The 15,010-nt window shown below is 44.8% G+C and overlaps 1 protein-coding gene across 3 annotated transcripts in view; it reads left to right on the top strand.

The window, feature by feature from the left end:
* Window positions 1-1,182: 1,182 nt before the first annotated feature.
* The window catches only part of SUFU (SUFU negative regulator of hedgehog signaling), a 97,494-nt gene continuing 83,666 nt past the window's right edge, over window positions 1,183-15,010 (top strand). The window contains exons 1-2 of one of the 3 annotated variants that reach the window (XM_019725013.3): window positions 1,183-1,561; window positions 5,682-5,816. In XM_019725013.3, the coding sequence (XP_019580572.1) occupies window positions 1,380-1,561; window positions 5,682-5,816 (317 nt within the window). In that variant the 5' untranslated portion in view covers window positions 1,183-1,379. The remainder of the gene's footprint in view (window positions 1,562-5,681; window positions 5,817-15,010) is intronic. The other 2 variants (XM_019725011.3, XM_019725012.3) reach the window with 2 other exon arrangements.

Genomic DNA, 15,010 nt, shown 5'->3' with positions numbered 1-15,010 from the left:
CTACCATGTTTTTATCTGTATCCATAAGATATTAATAAACATCTATGACCACCACACTCTAATAAAATAAATTTTAATACACACACACGGGGAAGGACATATTCCTGGAACAAAGGAAATAAATTGCATAAAATTTGCTTTTTAGGAAAAAACAACAACACATTTTCATTGCTTTTCGCATTTTTTTCCTGGATAGGTGTAAACTTTGCAACAGGCTAACATTGGTCTGAAGACTGGCATTTGGAATTATTTGTAGAGACTTGACATTGATAAGTGAGAAAATGGAGGTGAAAAGTCACTGCTTTCAAATGATTTCAGTGCATTTTTCTCTAGATTATTTCCTCCGCTGCTTCAAGTTACAGGGATGCTTGTAGTCAATAGCACTGGTAGCCAGGACTCCTTTCTATTCGTCTTTTGGAATTTCTTCAAGATCATTGAGTGGGAGATATTACTTTTTAAAAAGTTATTGTAAACAAGAAAATAACTCCCAACCCGGTGCCTTAGGAATTAAAAATTCTCCCAGTTACAGAGAGTCAAAGTAATGGGGAAGGGCAGGCTCATGGTAGATAATGAACATTGGTGTTCCTCAAGACGATCTGCATACCTCTGCCTAAAACACAACGAAGAAGAGATTGTCATCATCACTAAAAACATCTATTAAATAATTACTAAGTCTCTTTAATTGATCCTTGTTTACCAAACTCTTGTTACTTTCCGTCAGAATTCCAAAATAGGTATTTTGACATACGACCCCTGAGTTTGGTGGTGTTGGTGTCAGTCAATACGGTTAGTGGACATTCAAAGGTGTAGGAAACATTCAGATTTAAATCTATTTAAACTAGTGCCACATGGAGGAATTAATTAATCTATTGTCAAACTTATGTTTAAATCCTTGTTAGCAGCGTGTCACCCGACCAGTGACAAGCTCTTTGTCAGCGCACTTCCCAGTGCTTATGTGGGACCCTAGCACCTCAAAAGGATGGCTCCACATCTGTATTTAAACCTGGGCTCCTCCTAACACTAGGGGGAAGCCAAGAGCCTTGGGACACCCCCAACACAGGGAGAGGGAGGCGGGACCTATTGTCAAGGCACGCAGTCCCACGTGTGACTGGCATAGACATTAGCCAATAGAATCGGGGACAGGGCGCGCCGATGCCCCGCCTCCTTGAGCGCCCAGCGGCCCCCCCAGGCAACCTCTGGCTATCTCTGCCGCGGCGACGGCCTGGGCGGACGGTGCGCCGTGCGCAGGCGCGGAGCCTAGACCTCGCTGCAGCCCCCATCGCCTAGGGGAGTCGCACCCACCAGGTTCGCCTGCTGGCGCGTCAGTGCTCTGCCGCTCGTCTGCCCTCCCGGGTACTCCCAGCGCCCTACGCGCCCGGATGGCGGAGCTGCGGCCTAGCGGCGCCCCCGGCCCCACCGCGCCCCCGGCCCCTGGCCCTACTGCACCTCCGGCCTTCGCCTCACTCTTCCCTCCGGGACTGCACGCCATCTACGGAGAGTGCCGTCGTCTTTACCCTGACCAGCCGAACCCGCTCCAGGTTACAGCTATCGTCAAGTACTGGTATGCCCTGGGCCGCGCGGGGAGACCAAGGGGGCAGGCTGGGCAGGGTTAAAGCACCGGGGACGAAGTAATATTCGGAGGAGGAGGAGAAGAATGGTTAAAGCACTTGGAAGAAGGGCTTCCTGCTGCGAAGGAAGGAGTTGTAAATGGGGACAAAGGGGTTAACGGAGCCTGTGGGTAGCAAAGGGTTAACGAGGGTGGGGAGGTTGAAGGGTTAACTGGAATTAGAATGGAGTGAATTGGGAGTGTGTGTAGGAGCTGAGCGGGGAAAGATAGGAGAGTGGGAATTGTAGACGTGGTGAAAGGAGGGGGCGCCTGTAGGGGGTCATTAGTGGGCGAGGGGAAGCCAAGGGGGGGCAGCTGAAGTGGGATGGGGGAGACGAGGCGGGGCCTGGGGAGCATATGAGAGGGCTTTGGAGGAGCGCGGCTGGAGGAGCTGCGGGGGCAAGAGACTGCACAGGGTAGGGGTGGGTCTGGGGACTCGGGCTCTCCTGCCGGTTAGAAGAGCAAGTTGTGAGCGTTATGCTTGTGAAGAGATGAGGAAGTTTCCTTTTGATACTTTCCCAATGAGCTCAGACATCATATCAATGCAGTGCTTTTGTGTTTGAAGTTTCACGGAGCAACTTTTCCTGATAAACTTTCTGCTTACTCTGCACAGTTGTTTTTTTTTTCATGCAGAGCTTCCTCTGTCTCTGCAGCTGCTTTGCTTTAAGACATTGGCTAGAACAGAGGTAGGGTCAGGGAGATCCGTGGTTTGGCTGAGGATGGAAGGGGACTATAGTAAATGCTGAAGACCTGGGACTTGGACAGGGAGGAAAGAAGGCAGTGAGATGTTGAGGAGCTTCCTAGCTGCAAGCTTCAGGATTTAGAAAGCAGTTTCTGAGAGAAGCTGAGAGTAACCCCCAAGTAGCTGTTAAAGATCAGACCTGTTTACAGATGGGCTGCCCTTGGAGTAGAAATGGTCTTTTCCAGTTTCTCATTCCTGTTTGCAACCTATTTCTTCCTGCAGCCTTTGGGCAAAACTGGTGTTATGGGACTGTGGAAAAGGGCCTGTCTTCGTGGTCTTTCTCAACCAAAAGTTGACTGAGGAATTGGTTGAATCTGTCCAGAACCACATTCATGCAGGCACTGTATTAGATGACTCCCTTCATTGAGTCCTGGAAGACTGTTCAGGCAGCTGCTTGCAGTGTGGCCTAAAGGGCAGATAGACCCAAAGAGGGAAGTGCGAAGAGTGGATGCCTTTGCTGGTTACCTCTCCCTTTAGAACTGAGTCTCCTCCGTGACAACATCTTACTTCCTCCGGAGATGGCAGAAGCTAGGCTATAGGACTTAGGTCAGCTAGCTCCCGGTGTAGATGAGAGCACGTAAAGAGGCTGACAGTGTGGAGGGCCTGGGGACCTGCCACCTGCGCCTTAGGGAGGCCATGGGGAGCAACCTGCCTCTGTCTGGTGGCCAGGGGGAGGTGTGGTCAGCGATACAGTTCTTTCTGGCAAGCAAACTGTTCTTTGGTTGAGAGGAGTTTTTGAAGAGAGCTTCTGAGTGAATCGCAGCTCTTGATAACTTAATCACCCATTCAAATCGCACCTCTATACTTAAATATGTATTGTGATGAACTATATTGGATTGTGTCATGAGAAAAGTGGGCCTGGTTCTGCCATGCTGTTTGTTCAGGCCTTATTTGAGTGTAAGGAGAAATCCACTGACAGACTTGGGCAACTTTTTATGTCACCCATGTGGCCATGAGGATAGTGTTGTATGGAAAAGGTATTGAAGCACATGCAAAGGAGTAAGACTGGTTTGGGCAACGTGTTTTTTTCTTCTCGCTGCAAGCTTGTTAACCAGCCAGGACTTATCTTCTAGAGGGACTAACATGTAATGACAAATAACGACGATTGTACAGCACTCTGTGAAATTAGAAATGCTGCCTAGATGCAGAAAAATATGAGGGAACAGCTCAGTGATTAGTTCTTTCTAAGGTTTGGAGGGGTTTGCATAATTAAGATCCTGAAATGAATTTATCGATGTCCCTCATGTTAAAGATACCACAAGGCCTCTTCAGTTCTCATGGCAGGATGATGGACCCAGGCTGCCTGAGTCTGGCTGTGGTCCAGGGTATCTTGGTATTCCTTTTCTCGTGACAGAAGGGTGGCTCTTTGGCTAGTGTCCTCTAGCTAGCAAGGACGCTGAAAGCTGAGACTGTAGTGAGCAGGGAGCGGACGCAGAGGGGCAGAGCCTGTACCTTGCGGTCACTCCAGTCCTGCAACTGCCCTGGGGAGTGAAGTCAGGTGTTCAAGGTAGGAAGTTGAGGGATGCTCTGGGTCCTTTTCTAAATGCAAAATCTTTTTTCTAAATGCAAAATACGATTGTTTTCTACATACTCATGGCCTTCCCATCATGTCTCTGAGTAAGTAGAACAGAACACTCTGCACTTGGAGACTAGACTCATTTTCTCTGACTCTTGGTTATTACCTGCAGTTGGAGTGTTAAGGTAAAACCTCTCTCCTTGATGCAATACTTCCTGGGACACTTGGCCAGAAAGAGGGCTGCAGTAGTGTGGCAGATGAGCACGGAACGGGGAATGCAGTTTTGCCACTTGTTGCTGGATGGACCAAGGCCGAAGGAGGGCCAGGACTGGGAATTTGCAGTAGGAAACTGGAGCAGATATGGAGCCTGTCATCACTTCCATCTGTTCTGGGGTTCTGCAGTTATCATGGGGTACTTCCAGGGATAGCTACCCTTTTCTTTCCTCCCTCCCCCGACACACCTCCCTAAATCTGACTGGTTGTGGGATTAGTCAATTGATTTGGCAAAGTCAAAGTTAAAGAAAGATATGGAGATTTGTCCCTAAGCTATTTGTAGCGACTTTCTTACATGTTCTATAAATAACTTTCCCAGCAGAGAATAAGGATTTCTACAAAGGCAAATAATATCCTGACAAAAGAGGATGAAACCAGACCTACAGGTTTTAAATAGTGTTTAAATTGTGGGGCACTGGCATGCTTGCTGGGATCACATGTAACACATCTTTCATTTGGTTGTTCGCGTTCCTTTAGCATATGATCCCAATTGCAAAGCGCACTCCATCGATGTCCCAAGGGCAGGCAAAGTTTTTGCAGTCTGTGGAACAGTCAGATGTCCGAGGCAGCTCAAATGCAGAGTGTTTGTGGGCTAAATGCAGACTTCCTTCCGCTGATGGTTTCCATTTCGTCTGTTTCTCTAGTTTACCAAGTTTCCCTATCCATTCTGAAGAAAAGCAGGATTTTTTTGAAAGAACACTAATTACTCCACTAAAGGGAAGCCTTATTGAATTAAATCCTCCGAGTGAGATAATGACTAAATCTCTTCCTCAACAGCCTCTGTGTTGGAAGTATGGGGGATGTTTAATATAGTCCTGAGAGGCCCCAAATCATTTAATGTTCCAGCTCTACCTTTGAGGCTGCAGCCTCCTGGGATCCTCTTGCGGATGCAAGCCTTCACAGGGCTCTGCAGTTATCTGTGCAGAGCTGAGCCAGCCTAAGTTTGGCCTTTGTCACTTGCATGACAAAAGACCAGCTTTGCTTTGTGGGATGCGGGTAGGGGTCTGGAGGCATTGGGCTTGTTAAGAACAAACTGTAATTAACATAGGGCACAATATAGTCTTTCAGGAATTAGCTGTCTAAGAGACGGGAGTGGAGTTGAGCCTCTTCTTCCAGAAACAATGCCCTTTGGGGATGCTTAGGATGATCTTTCTACAGAGGCCAATTGGATTGACTGATGCACCTCTTGCCTCGAAGCGTGGAATGTTTCCAGGCACCATGGAAGAGAGACAATCCCTGTCAATCCCATTTAGGATTGGTCATTTGAAACCGGAGGAAGCAAAAGGGGCAACCACCCAGTTGGTTTTATATCTAAAAGAGGTCCTACCTGTTGGGGAGCGGAGAAAGGAGTCTGTTGTGCTTTCGGAATTGGGCAACTTCTAGTTGCCCAGCCCTTGGCTTATCCCAGAGAGGTGTGGCCTCCCTTTACCTTTCACCCCAGCTTCCTTCAGAATGGGGCCTTTTTGGTTTGTAAGGCAGAACCCCTTAGCTTCACACTGTCTGCTTTCAGGCTCACCCTGACACCCCTGTTTTGTCTTTTGCAGGTTGGGCGGCCCCGATCCATTGGACTATGTTAGCATGTACAGGAACGTGGGGAGCCCTTCTGCCAACATCCCTGAGCACTGGCACTACATCAGCTTCGGCCTGAGCGATCTCTATGGCGACAGCAGAGTCCATGAGTGAGTGTGTGCCATTTGCCCACCGTCCACCTGTCCATTTCTTAGCCTTGAGCCTTATTTCTGAGGTTTTCCTGGACAGGGCTGGTAATGTCATAGACCTGTGGGGTTGGCACTTCGCAGGTGGAACTTCTGGGTTTCTGTCCTCTGCCTGTATCTACTTGTGTCGAGGGGGTCCAAGTCAGTACCCGGGCTCTGCTCACCTGGTGTGGGAAAGGGTTGATGATGAGGGTCAGGTTTTTCCCAGTGTGCTCTGGTGTTTGAGCTCAGAGGTCAGGCAGCATAGCTGTGACCCAGAACTCGTGTTGACTCCTTTAAGTCTACTTCTCTTTTTCCCTCTAGCTTATTAAGAAAAATTTTAAACATAAGGTAATGTTGAAAGAATTTTATAGTGAACACTCATCTGCCCACTACCTAGATTCTACCATTAACATTTTACTCTACTTGCTTTATCACGAATATATCATCTCTACCCATCTGACCTACTTCTTCTTAACCTGCAGTTATCTGTGCTCAGATAACAGTACATTTTCTTATCTGTGTTTCATTTGCTGCCCTGTACACTTCTAAATCCTACTTTCCTCCCCTACTTCCCTCTGTAATCAACAAATTTAAGCAAGTTTTAATATTAAGTTAAACGTAATCTACCTAGTATTAAATCAGCTAAAACAATAGCCACAGTAATAATAATAAAAGCTGACATTTATTAAGCATTGATTATGAGCCAGGCATTGTTCCAATCACTTTATATGTCTATTAATTAATTTTATTTTTATCGCAATTGTATAACGTTGATAGGTACTAATATTTGTCCCATTTTACAGATGAGGAAACTGAGACACAAAGAGATTCTATAACTTGCTTAAGGTCACACAGCTTTGAATTGGTGGTGCCAGGATTCTAATGCAGGCAGTCTGGCTCTAGAGTCCATACTTTTATGACTGAGCTCTATTGCCTCTTAAACAATTATGTCACATACTCTAATAAGCTACTATCTATAATTTTAAAAAACATTTTTTTCTTTTGTTTAAATTTTTATTGGGTAATAGTGGGGAACAGTGTGTTTTTCCAGGACCCATGAGCTCCATGTCAAGTCGTCGTTTTCAGTGTAGTTGTGGGGGGTGCAGCTCAGCTCCAAGTCTAGTCATTGTTTTCAATCTAGTTGTGGAGCTTACTGGCTCATGTGGGAATCGAACTGGCAACCTTGGTGTTGTGAGCACTGCGCTCTAACCACTGGGCAAACCAGCCACCCTCAAAAACATTTTTTTCCATCTATACCGTGTTTCCCTGAAAATAAAACCTAGCCAGACCATCAGTTTTAATGCGCCTTTGGGAGCAAAAATTAATATAAGACTCGGTCTTATATTACATTGTATTATGGTATTATGTAAGACCAGGTCTTATATTATAGTAAAATAAGACCAGGTCTTGTATTAATTTTTGCTCCAAAAGACGCATAAGAGCTGATGGTCCAGCAAGGTCTAATTTTGGGGGAAACACGGTACTTTTCTTAAATTTAAATGCCATCTTTTCTCCCTCTCATTAGCATGGTTAATCAAGAACTGATTCTATTTCTATTATCATATCCTCTTCTGTTTTTGCTTTTCGCATTCTTTTTTGCCTCTTGCACCATCGTTTTGGTGTCTTGGTGGTGACTGCTTAGGGTGTGTAGGTGGAAAGTAGCGGGGCTTTTCCTTCCCTGCCTCAGTATAAGAGGCTGATTCTGGAGATGATGATGATATGATGATGAAGAAGATAATAATAGTAATATTTATTTATTTATTTATTTATTTATTTGCTTTGTTTTAGTTCTTACTATCTTCCATATTATTGTGTCAAATGCTTTACAATCTTCTCAGGTTCTTTTGTTATCCATTTTATAGAGGAGGAAACTGAGTCCCTTGAGGGGTTAAGTGAATTGCCGAAAGTCACACATCTAGGCTGTAAAAGAGTTAGGATTGATTTGAACTTTCTGAGTCCAGAGTCTGAGCTCTTAACCATTGGGCTATACCACCTCCCTGATCAAAGGCACAACCTAACTTCCTCTTTTTTCTTATTAAGCTCAGAGGCCCAGGCCTCATCTCACTGATGATGTGTCAGGAGCAATGCCTGGGCTTGCCTTTACAGCCTTCCAAATGGATCCATTGCAATGTCAGCAGAAGGCTTTGGGAACAGGGAATTAATCTTGCCTGAATGGGGACTCTGCATTACAGTATTAATAATGGAGATAGAATAGCAAACAGATGCAGGGAGTAAAGAGACTATGCTGGATTTTAATTTATATTCTTAATAAGAAACTGCAGAAGGTATTTAGTGCTGCTGGCCTGTACGTTTTTGTTGACAGATTTATAATAGTTAAAAGAATACCATTTCCTATGTGGCTTAAAGATTCTTACAGTTTACTTGCTTATCAGGTATGGATCCAAGGCCCAAAATGACATGAAGAACATAACTGAGAAAGCCCCATATTTCAGAAGGGACAACCTCAATTTGAAAGAGGGTGTTTCTTACTGTTTTTCCTAGTTTAATAGTACCCCTGTACCTGTGTGTCATTTCTGTATTTCTAAAGCACTTCAATATTCATACGTCACTGACAACATTAGTGAGATCTCCATTTGGGCTTTCTCCTCACCATTCAAGCCTAGTGTTTTCTGGTATTATATCCTGCCACTAGAAGGACATGGGTGGAATGTTCTTGGATATTTACCCAGTTCTGGTCTATATTGCAGAAGTCAAAAAGTACCTTTGTAATTGGCCTTGTGCTGGTGTGACTGGTCTCTTCTTGCTCCGGGTAAGTTTCTTAAAGAAAAAGTTTGCTTTTCCAAACATCTCATGTGGTGAGGCCTCTTTGAAACAGATTCATAGATTCTCATTTTACGTAGTGCTCGAAGCTGAGGTCAGAAAATTTAGTGTTCTATCTTCCAGCTTAAGTGCTAAGAAGTGTTAAATTGGAATTCTGGCAAATGAATCTCTGGCAACATTCTTCTTCCATTGTCTTTTGTCTTCTCATTCAGTGGGAAAAGGGCAGAAGCCTTGGTTCATTTATTCAACATGCATTCATCAAGCACCTATTTTGTACCAGGCCCAGAACATCGTAATTGATGTCTTGGGAAGAAAATGCAAGACAGACTTCCTGTCTCAAGGAGCTCACGTTCTCGAGGGGAAATGAACATATAGAGATGGTTATAATACCGGTAATAAATGCTACAGTCCATGGATGTAGAACATGATCGGGGAGCATAGTGTAGCGAGTGGTTGTTAGGCTGCTGGATCTGAAGAAGCTCCAGTGGAGTTTGAGAGGAACCTGGTAGAAAGGGGGCTGGGGTGAGATCTGCAACTTGTCACCCTTGGGCACCAACATTCACTTTTAGGGCCGAGAGAGCCTTTAAAAATATTCTAGCCCAGTATTTCCAAAACTTCTAGTGCCGCCTTCATAATTTTTGCCACCTGTAGTATATTATCTTCTTTATGTTCTCTTTAAATTAACCCTCCTTTTATTTTTTTATTTATCTGTTTATTTATTTACTTATTTTTTATTAGTTTCGAGTGTACATTTACACCCCTCACAAAGTGATAACCCCAACAAGTCTTAGTACCCTTCTGACAACGCAGATAGCTATTATAATATCATTGACTGTATTCCCTATGCTGTACTTTACATCCTGTGACTGTATATGTATATATATTTAATTATAGTTGACATTCAGTATTATTTTATATTAGTTTCAATGGTACAGCGCAGTGGTTAGGCATTTATATAATCGATGAAGTGATCCCCCAATAAGTCCAGTGCCCATCTGACACCCTACATAGTCTTTACAACATTATTGCATTATTGATTATATTCCCCATACTGTATTTCACATCCCTGTGACTTTTTTGTAACCACCAATTTGTACTTCCTAACCCCTTCACCTTTCTCACCCACCCCCCAAACCCACTCCCATCTAGCAACCATCAGTTTGTTTTTTGTATGTATGAGTCGATTTCTGTTTTGTTTGTTCGTTTATTCTGTTCTTTAGATTCTACGTATAAGTGAGCTCATATGGTATTTGTCTTTCACTTAGCATAATATTCTCTAGGTCCATCCATGTTGTTGCAAAACTAACACTCCTTTTAAAAACTGATATAAATCATATTTTTGAAAGTTAAATCACTATCATATATGGAAACCAGTATCACTTGCTGTAGACAAAAGGTAATTATGGAAATAAACACAGTGATAATAAAACAATGTCATTAAATTCTAGCTTAATACTGTGGCCTGTCGCAGAAAGATTCTAAACCTAAAACCAGCTTTCTCTTTTTCAAGAGATTAACCAGTATGAGAGAAGTGTTAAAAAGACATGCTAACACCAAAGTGAACCTGACCCTAGACATGATTAGAAAAAAACTGAAAGAGAACTATATTTAAAAGTATGATTCAGTCTTATTTATTGTCAGAGACTAATAGGAAACACTGATCTAGTCCATTTCCCTTAACTGAACAGTTGAGGGAAGTCCAGTACCTCCAAAGACCATACAGCAGTGAATGAGCGCAGCAGGGTCTGCTAACATCCCCACTGTTCTATGCTCTCTCATGATAAGGGAGAAAGGAACATGTGGGGCATTGTTTATCTTTAAGACGATAATGTAAGCAAACTTTTTTTTTTAAGTTTTTGCCAAATTCCAGGTCAGTGCTAAATTCTTTATATAAAATTATCATTTTATGTTATCCTTATAGTAATTCTATGACGTAAGGAATTCTTTTTTTTCTTCAAGTGTTTTTCCAGGACCCATCAGCTCCAAGTCAAGTAGTTGTTTCAATCTAGTTGTGGAGGGCGCAGCTCACAGTGGCTCCTGTGGGGATCACACTGGCGACCTTGTTGTTAAGAGTACTGTGCTCTAACCAACTGAGCTAACTGGCCGCCCCAGGAATTCTTAGTAACTCTTGCTTACAGATAAAGATATTTAGGCTTAAGAGAACTTATTTCACAGGTGGCAAATTAGAAGCCAAGTGTTGTGACCCCAAAGCGTACATTTTTAGGCAATGCGCTATATCACCTTTCCATTTTAATTAGTCAACAGCATTTATTAAATGCCTACTGGGTTCCTTCTCCCATTAAGATCTCTCCTTTTCCTCACAGTTTGTTGAAGATATGGACAAGCAGAAGCGCAAGGGTTCCCTGCATTTCTTCTTGTCCCTGGCAGATTTGCTTTGGGGGCAGAAAGGGAGCCCCACATTGGTAGCCCTAAAAAGGGTGAAGAACAAGCTAATTGGATGAGCCCTGGGATGGCCAGTTCCATCTAAGGTTTTTCCCTGTTTACGTTCAGGAAAGGAAACAGGACAAGAGAGCACTTGTTTAGATTAAAAGGTTCTTAAGAGGCTGTTTCTGAAGTTGGAGAGATGGAACAAGTACGAGCTCGGCGCAGAATGGGGAGAATAGAGAGAATGGAGTGCTTTTCTAGGACCCCTAAGGCTGCCTGCCCCCTGTTGACTTCAGCAGCAGAGCTGTGCTGTTGCTCTTCCCCTGGACTTGGGAGGTGTGAGACAGCTGAGCGACAGCTGCCAAGTGCTTGTCCAAAGCCTGCCACTCCGGCTCTTCCTTTTGTGGCTGGGCAGCTCTGGACTGGAATGCAGGGATTTGTGGGGCTGTGCAAGAGGCTGGATCCAGACAGCCAGGGGCCTAAGCAAGGTGCGAGAGGCTGGCTAGGTGCTGACTGATCTCAGGCGGACACCCTAATGAGATTCCACTGGGCAGGTCATGTGCTGTACATGTCGGGCTGCTTCCAAAGACAGCCTTGTGTGTGTTTGTCCAAAGGCTAGCAGCTCCGCAGGGTAGAGCCCATACCACCTCTACTGCCAAGGTCGATGTGGGCTGTGCCCCCACAAACACTGGCTTCTCGGCAGGTATGTCCATCGAGTCTGGAGTCGTTCTTGCCCCTTTGGTGTCTGGTTTTCTGTGCCTGCCTCTATTGGGGTGGTGGAGGACCTCCTTTTCCCTTCAGGTTCCTCTCAGCTGGGCTCTGCACTGAATGAGTTATTCATTAAAACACTGGATACAGATTAACTTTTCCACTTGTTATTTTGTGTGGCCTTGGTCCCCTGCAGATGGGAAATGCTAATTTTCCCTCTTCAGAGCGTGGTTTGCAGGAAATTTTTGTGCCATTTCATTCCCTGGGGTTTCCAGTGGAAATCCTTTCTTTGCCATAACACACCTGTCCTGGGAGCGTGGTCCCCCCTATGTTTTCTTCCTAAACCTCTCATGAGGCTGACAGCTAGAATGACTCTAAGTCACACACAGACAGCAGATCCCAGCCCTCCCCCTAGCTGGGCACAGCAAGCTGAGGAAGTGCTGTGTAGGCTCATCCAGGCCCCCCTGAAGCTTTGGTCCTTTTGCCTTTCACCTCAGAGTTGATTAGTTTCAGGATGACTGTGTGAAGTGGTTACTGCACTCTGCTGAGGGCAGGGGATCTGGGCTCCCTAGAAAGAGTGGGGCAGGGCACCCTTGGTCTTGGCCCAGGGTGGGAGTAGGGGCCAGCATGGGGGCAGAGCTCTTCCTGAAGCTGAAACCACCTCTCTGGGTTGGATTTTAGGCCCCAGGATCTCTGAATTTTAGAACGTTGAGAATTCCTTTTCTTTTGTAACCACAGGAAGGCCTAAGGCATTGCCGCGCTCCCAGCAGATCTGTGTGGGTATGTGGTTTCATCCTTTATAAAGCATTTCGTGTGCAACATGGGTTAGTTTCAAACTTCATGGGGTAAAGATTCCACATTTTCCAATTCAGAGTCCCTCGGCAGTAAGAGGACAGTTAGGAAGAGATTTCTTGAACTGGTCCAGTCAAACTCTCTTTAAAAAGTCTGAGAGGTGATCATTTTGTAAGGTATATAAATGTTAAAACACTATGTTGTACACCTGAAATTAATATAATGTTGTCTGTTAACTATAATTTTTTAAAACGTCCAACAGACCTGATTATTGGGTAGTGACTGCCATTGCAGTGGCGCTGCGGGCTGGTCAGCACTGGAAGTTCCCTTCTCATTCTGCACAGACTCGGAAACCTTTGTGGGTTTGACGAGATCGGATCGCTCAGTCCCAGGATTCTTGCCTGTTCAGCCCACCCGTCTAGGCTCCCATCTTCCACCCTGCGGCTTTGTTCATATCGAATGTCCTCACACCTGCCATGTTCTGAGTCTGGGTTTGCCAGCGTCTCTCTTACCCAGTGTTCTGACTCAGAGGTCCTGAGTCTGGACTTTGGCCTTTGCCTTCAAAGTTCATTCCTCTGTGCCGCCTCTGAGGTTTGCCATTCAGCTATGTCTCCTGTTTCATTAGCTCAGTTCTGACGTCTGGTGCTGAGATATGTGGGGAGTGATCTTGTCCTCTCTGATCTGAGCCCCCAAAGAATGGTCCCCTCACCCCTGCACATACCTTTGCAGCTGAGCTGCCTGCTGAGCTCCCTGACACAGCACTGGGCCGTGCAGCACTTTGCACCAGCGAAGCTCTGTCAGTCCCTGGTATAGGCAGGGATTGGAGAAGATGGTGTGAGAGGTGGTGGGGCAGCAAGAAGTCACACCTAGCTCCTGTCCCAAAAACTCAGCATCTGCTTGGTAAGAGATGGCAAAGTCCCTGGGAAAGAAGACATCGAGGATTGGAGCTGGCAGTAGCTTTTGACTTTGCCTGACTTCTGTCGCTTTGAGGCTGTCCCTCGTGGTCTTCACTGCTTCCAGAGACTTGAAACATGTAATAATAATTGCAAACACTCAGAGCTCTTACTGTTTGCAAGGCACTGTTCTAACTGCTTTAAGTAAACTCATTTAATCCTCACAACAACTCTATAGGGTAGGGATTATGAATCTTATTGTACAAGGAAAGTGAGGCACAGAGATGTGAAGGAATTTGTGAACCTAGCCAGTGAATGCTGGAGCTGGGCTATAAACCCAGGCAGTCTGGCTCCAGCCGTCCTCACCCTCTTCTTCCTCTGCCTGTGCAAAAATGGGGGTGGGGCTGGAGACCTCTGTCCAGTTGTGCACCTAAATTCATTGTTAATCTCGGATTAATGGAGTGTGAAGAGTTAAGCAGGAAGTGCTTTGTAGAGGAAATGTGGAGCTGGATGTTGAAGCAACTTTGTAGAGAAGGAGGAGTCCTGCTGGGTAATGGCAGGAGGGTAGAACTGGACTGTAGATGACAGAATCCTGTGTCATCCCTCAAGCCAAGGCTTCGGCAGCCATACTGTCGTCATTTTCAGTAAGTTGCCAGCGAAGCCTGCTAATCTTCACAGCACAGAAGTGATGCTTGTTGCTTAGATGTCAAGGTCACATGGTCATGCTTCTCGTGTGGTCATTGTGCTTCTGGGGAGGCCCCGAGAGCTTGCCTTGACCAGGCCATGTGGTGTATCTGATTCTTCTTTCCTGGGGTGAGGGTGTTGAAATGAACATTTAGAAGCAAGGCGTACCACACCAAGGAGTCTGCCGTGCCAATCTGTGGAAGATTTTTGATGGGAAGAGGTTTTGCCTCCTGCTGAGGCTAGTTTTTCTCTCTGTCCTGATATCAGTGCAGATTGTCAGATCATTTTTTAAAACATTTTGGTTTCTGTAATGGTTTTAAAATTAATAGACTGTATTTTAGAGCAGTTTTAGGTTTGCAGAAAATTGAACAGATCGTATAAAGAGTTCTCATATATCCTTTCTCTCCTCTGCTTATAGTTTCCCTAATTATTAATATCTTGCATTAGTGCGGTACATTTGTTGCAATTGATGAACCAGTACTGATACATTTTTATTAACTAATGTCCCTACATTAGGGTTCACTCTTTGTGTTATATAGTGCTGTGGGTTTGGACAAATACAAATGCAATTGTATCCACCATTACAGTATCAGACAGAATTGTTTCACTGCCCTAAAAATGCCCTGTTCTTTGCCTGTTATTCACCCCTTCTTCCCTCCTCCCAAGCCCCTGGCAACCAGGGATTGTTTTACTTCTTTTTTAGTTTTGCCTTTTCCAAAATGTTGTATAGTTGGAATCATAGTGTGTGTAGCCTTTTCAGACCAACTTCTTTCACTAAGCAATATGCGTTTAGGGTTCCTCCATGTCTTTTCAGGGCTCGGTAGCTCGTTTCCTTTTATCACTGAATAATATTCCATTGTATGTATCTGCCATAGTTTATCCATTCACTTATTGAAAGGCATCTTGATTGCTTCCAGTTTTTGGTAATTTTGA

This window comes from Rhinolophus sinicus, chromosome 15 (assembly GCF_057876585.1).
Source record: "Rhinolophus sinicus isolate RSI-liver-muscle chromosome 15, RSI-T2T, whole genome shotgun sequence".
Taxonomy (NCBI): domain Eukaryota; kingdom Metazoa; phylum Chordata; class Mammalia; order Chiroptera; family Rhinolophidae; genus Rhinolophus; species Rhinolophus sinicus.
This window is presented reverse-complemented; position numbering and strand designations above follow the sequence as displayed.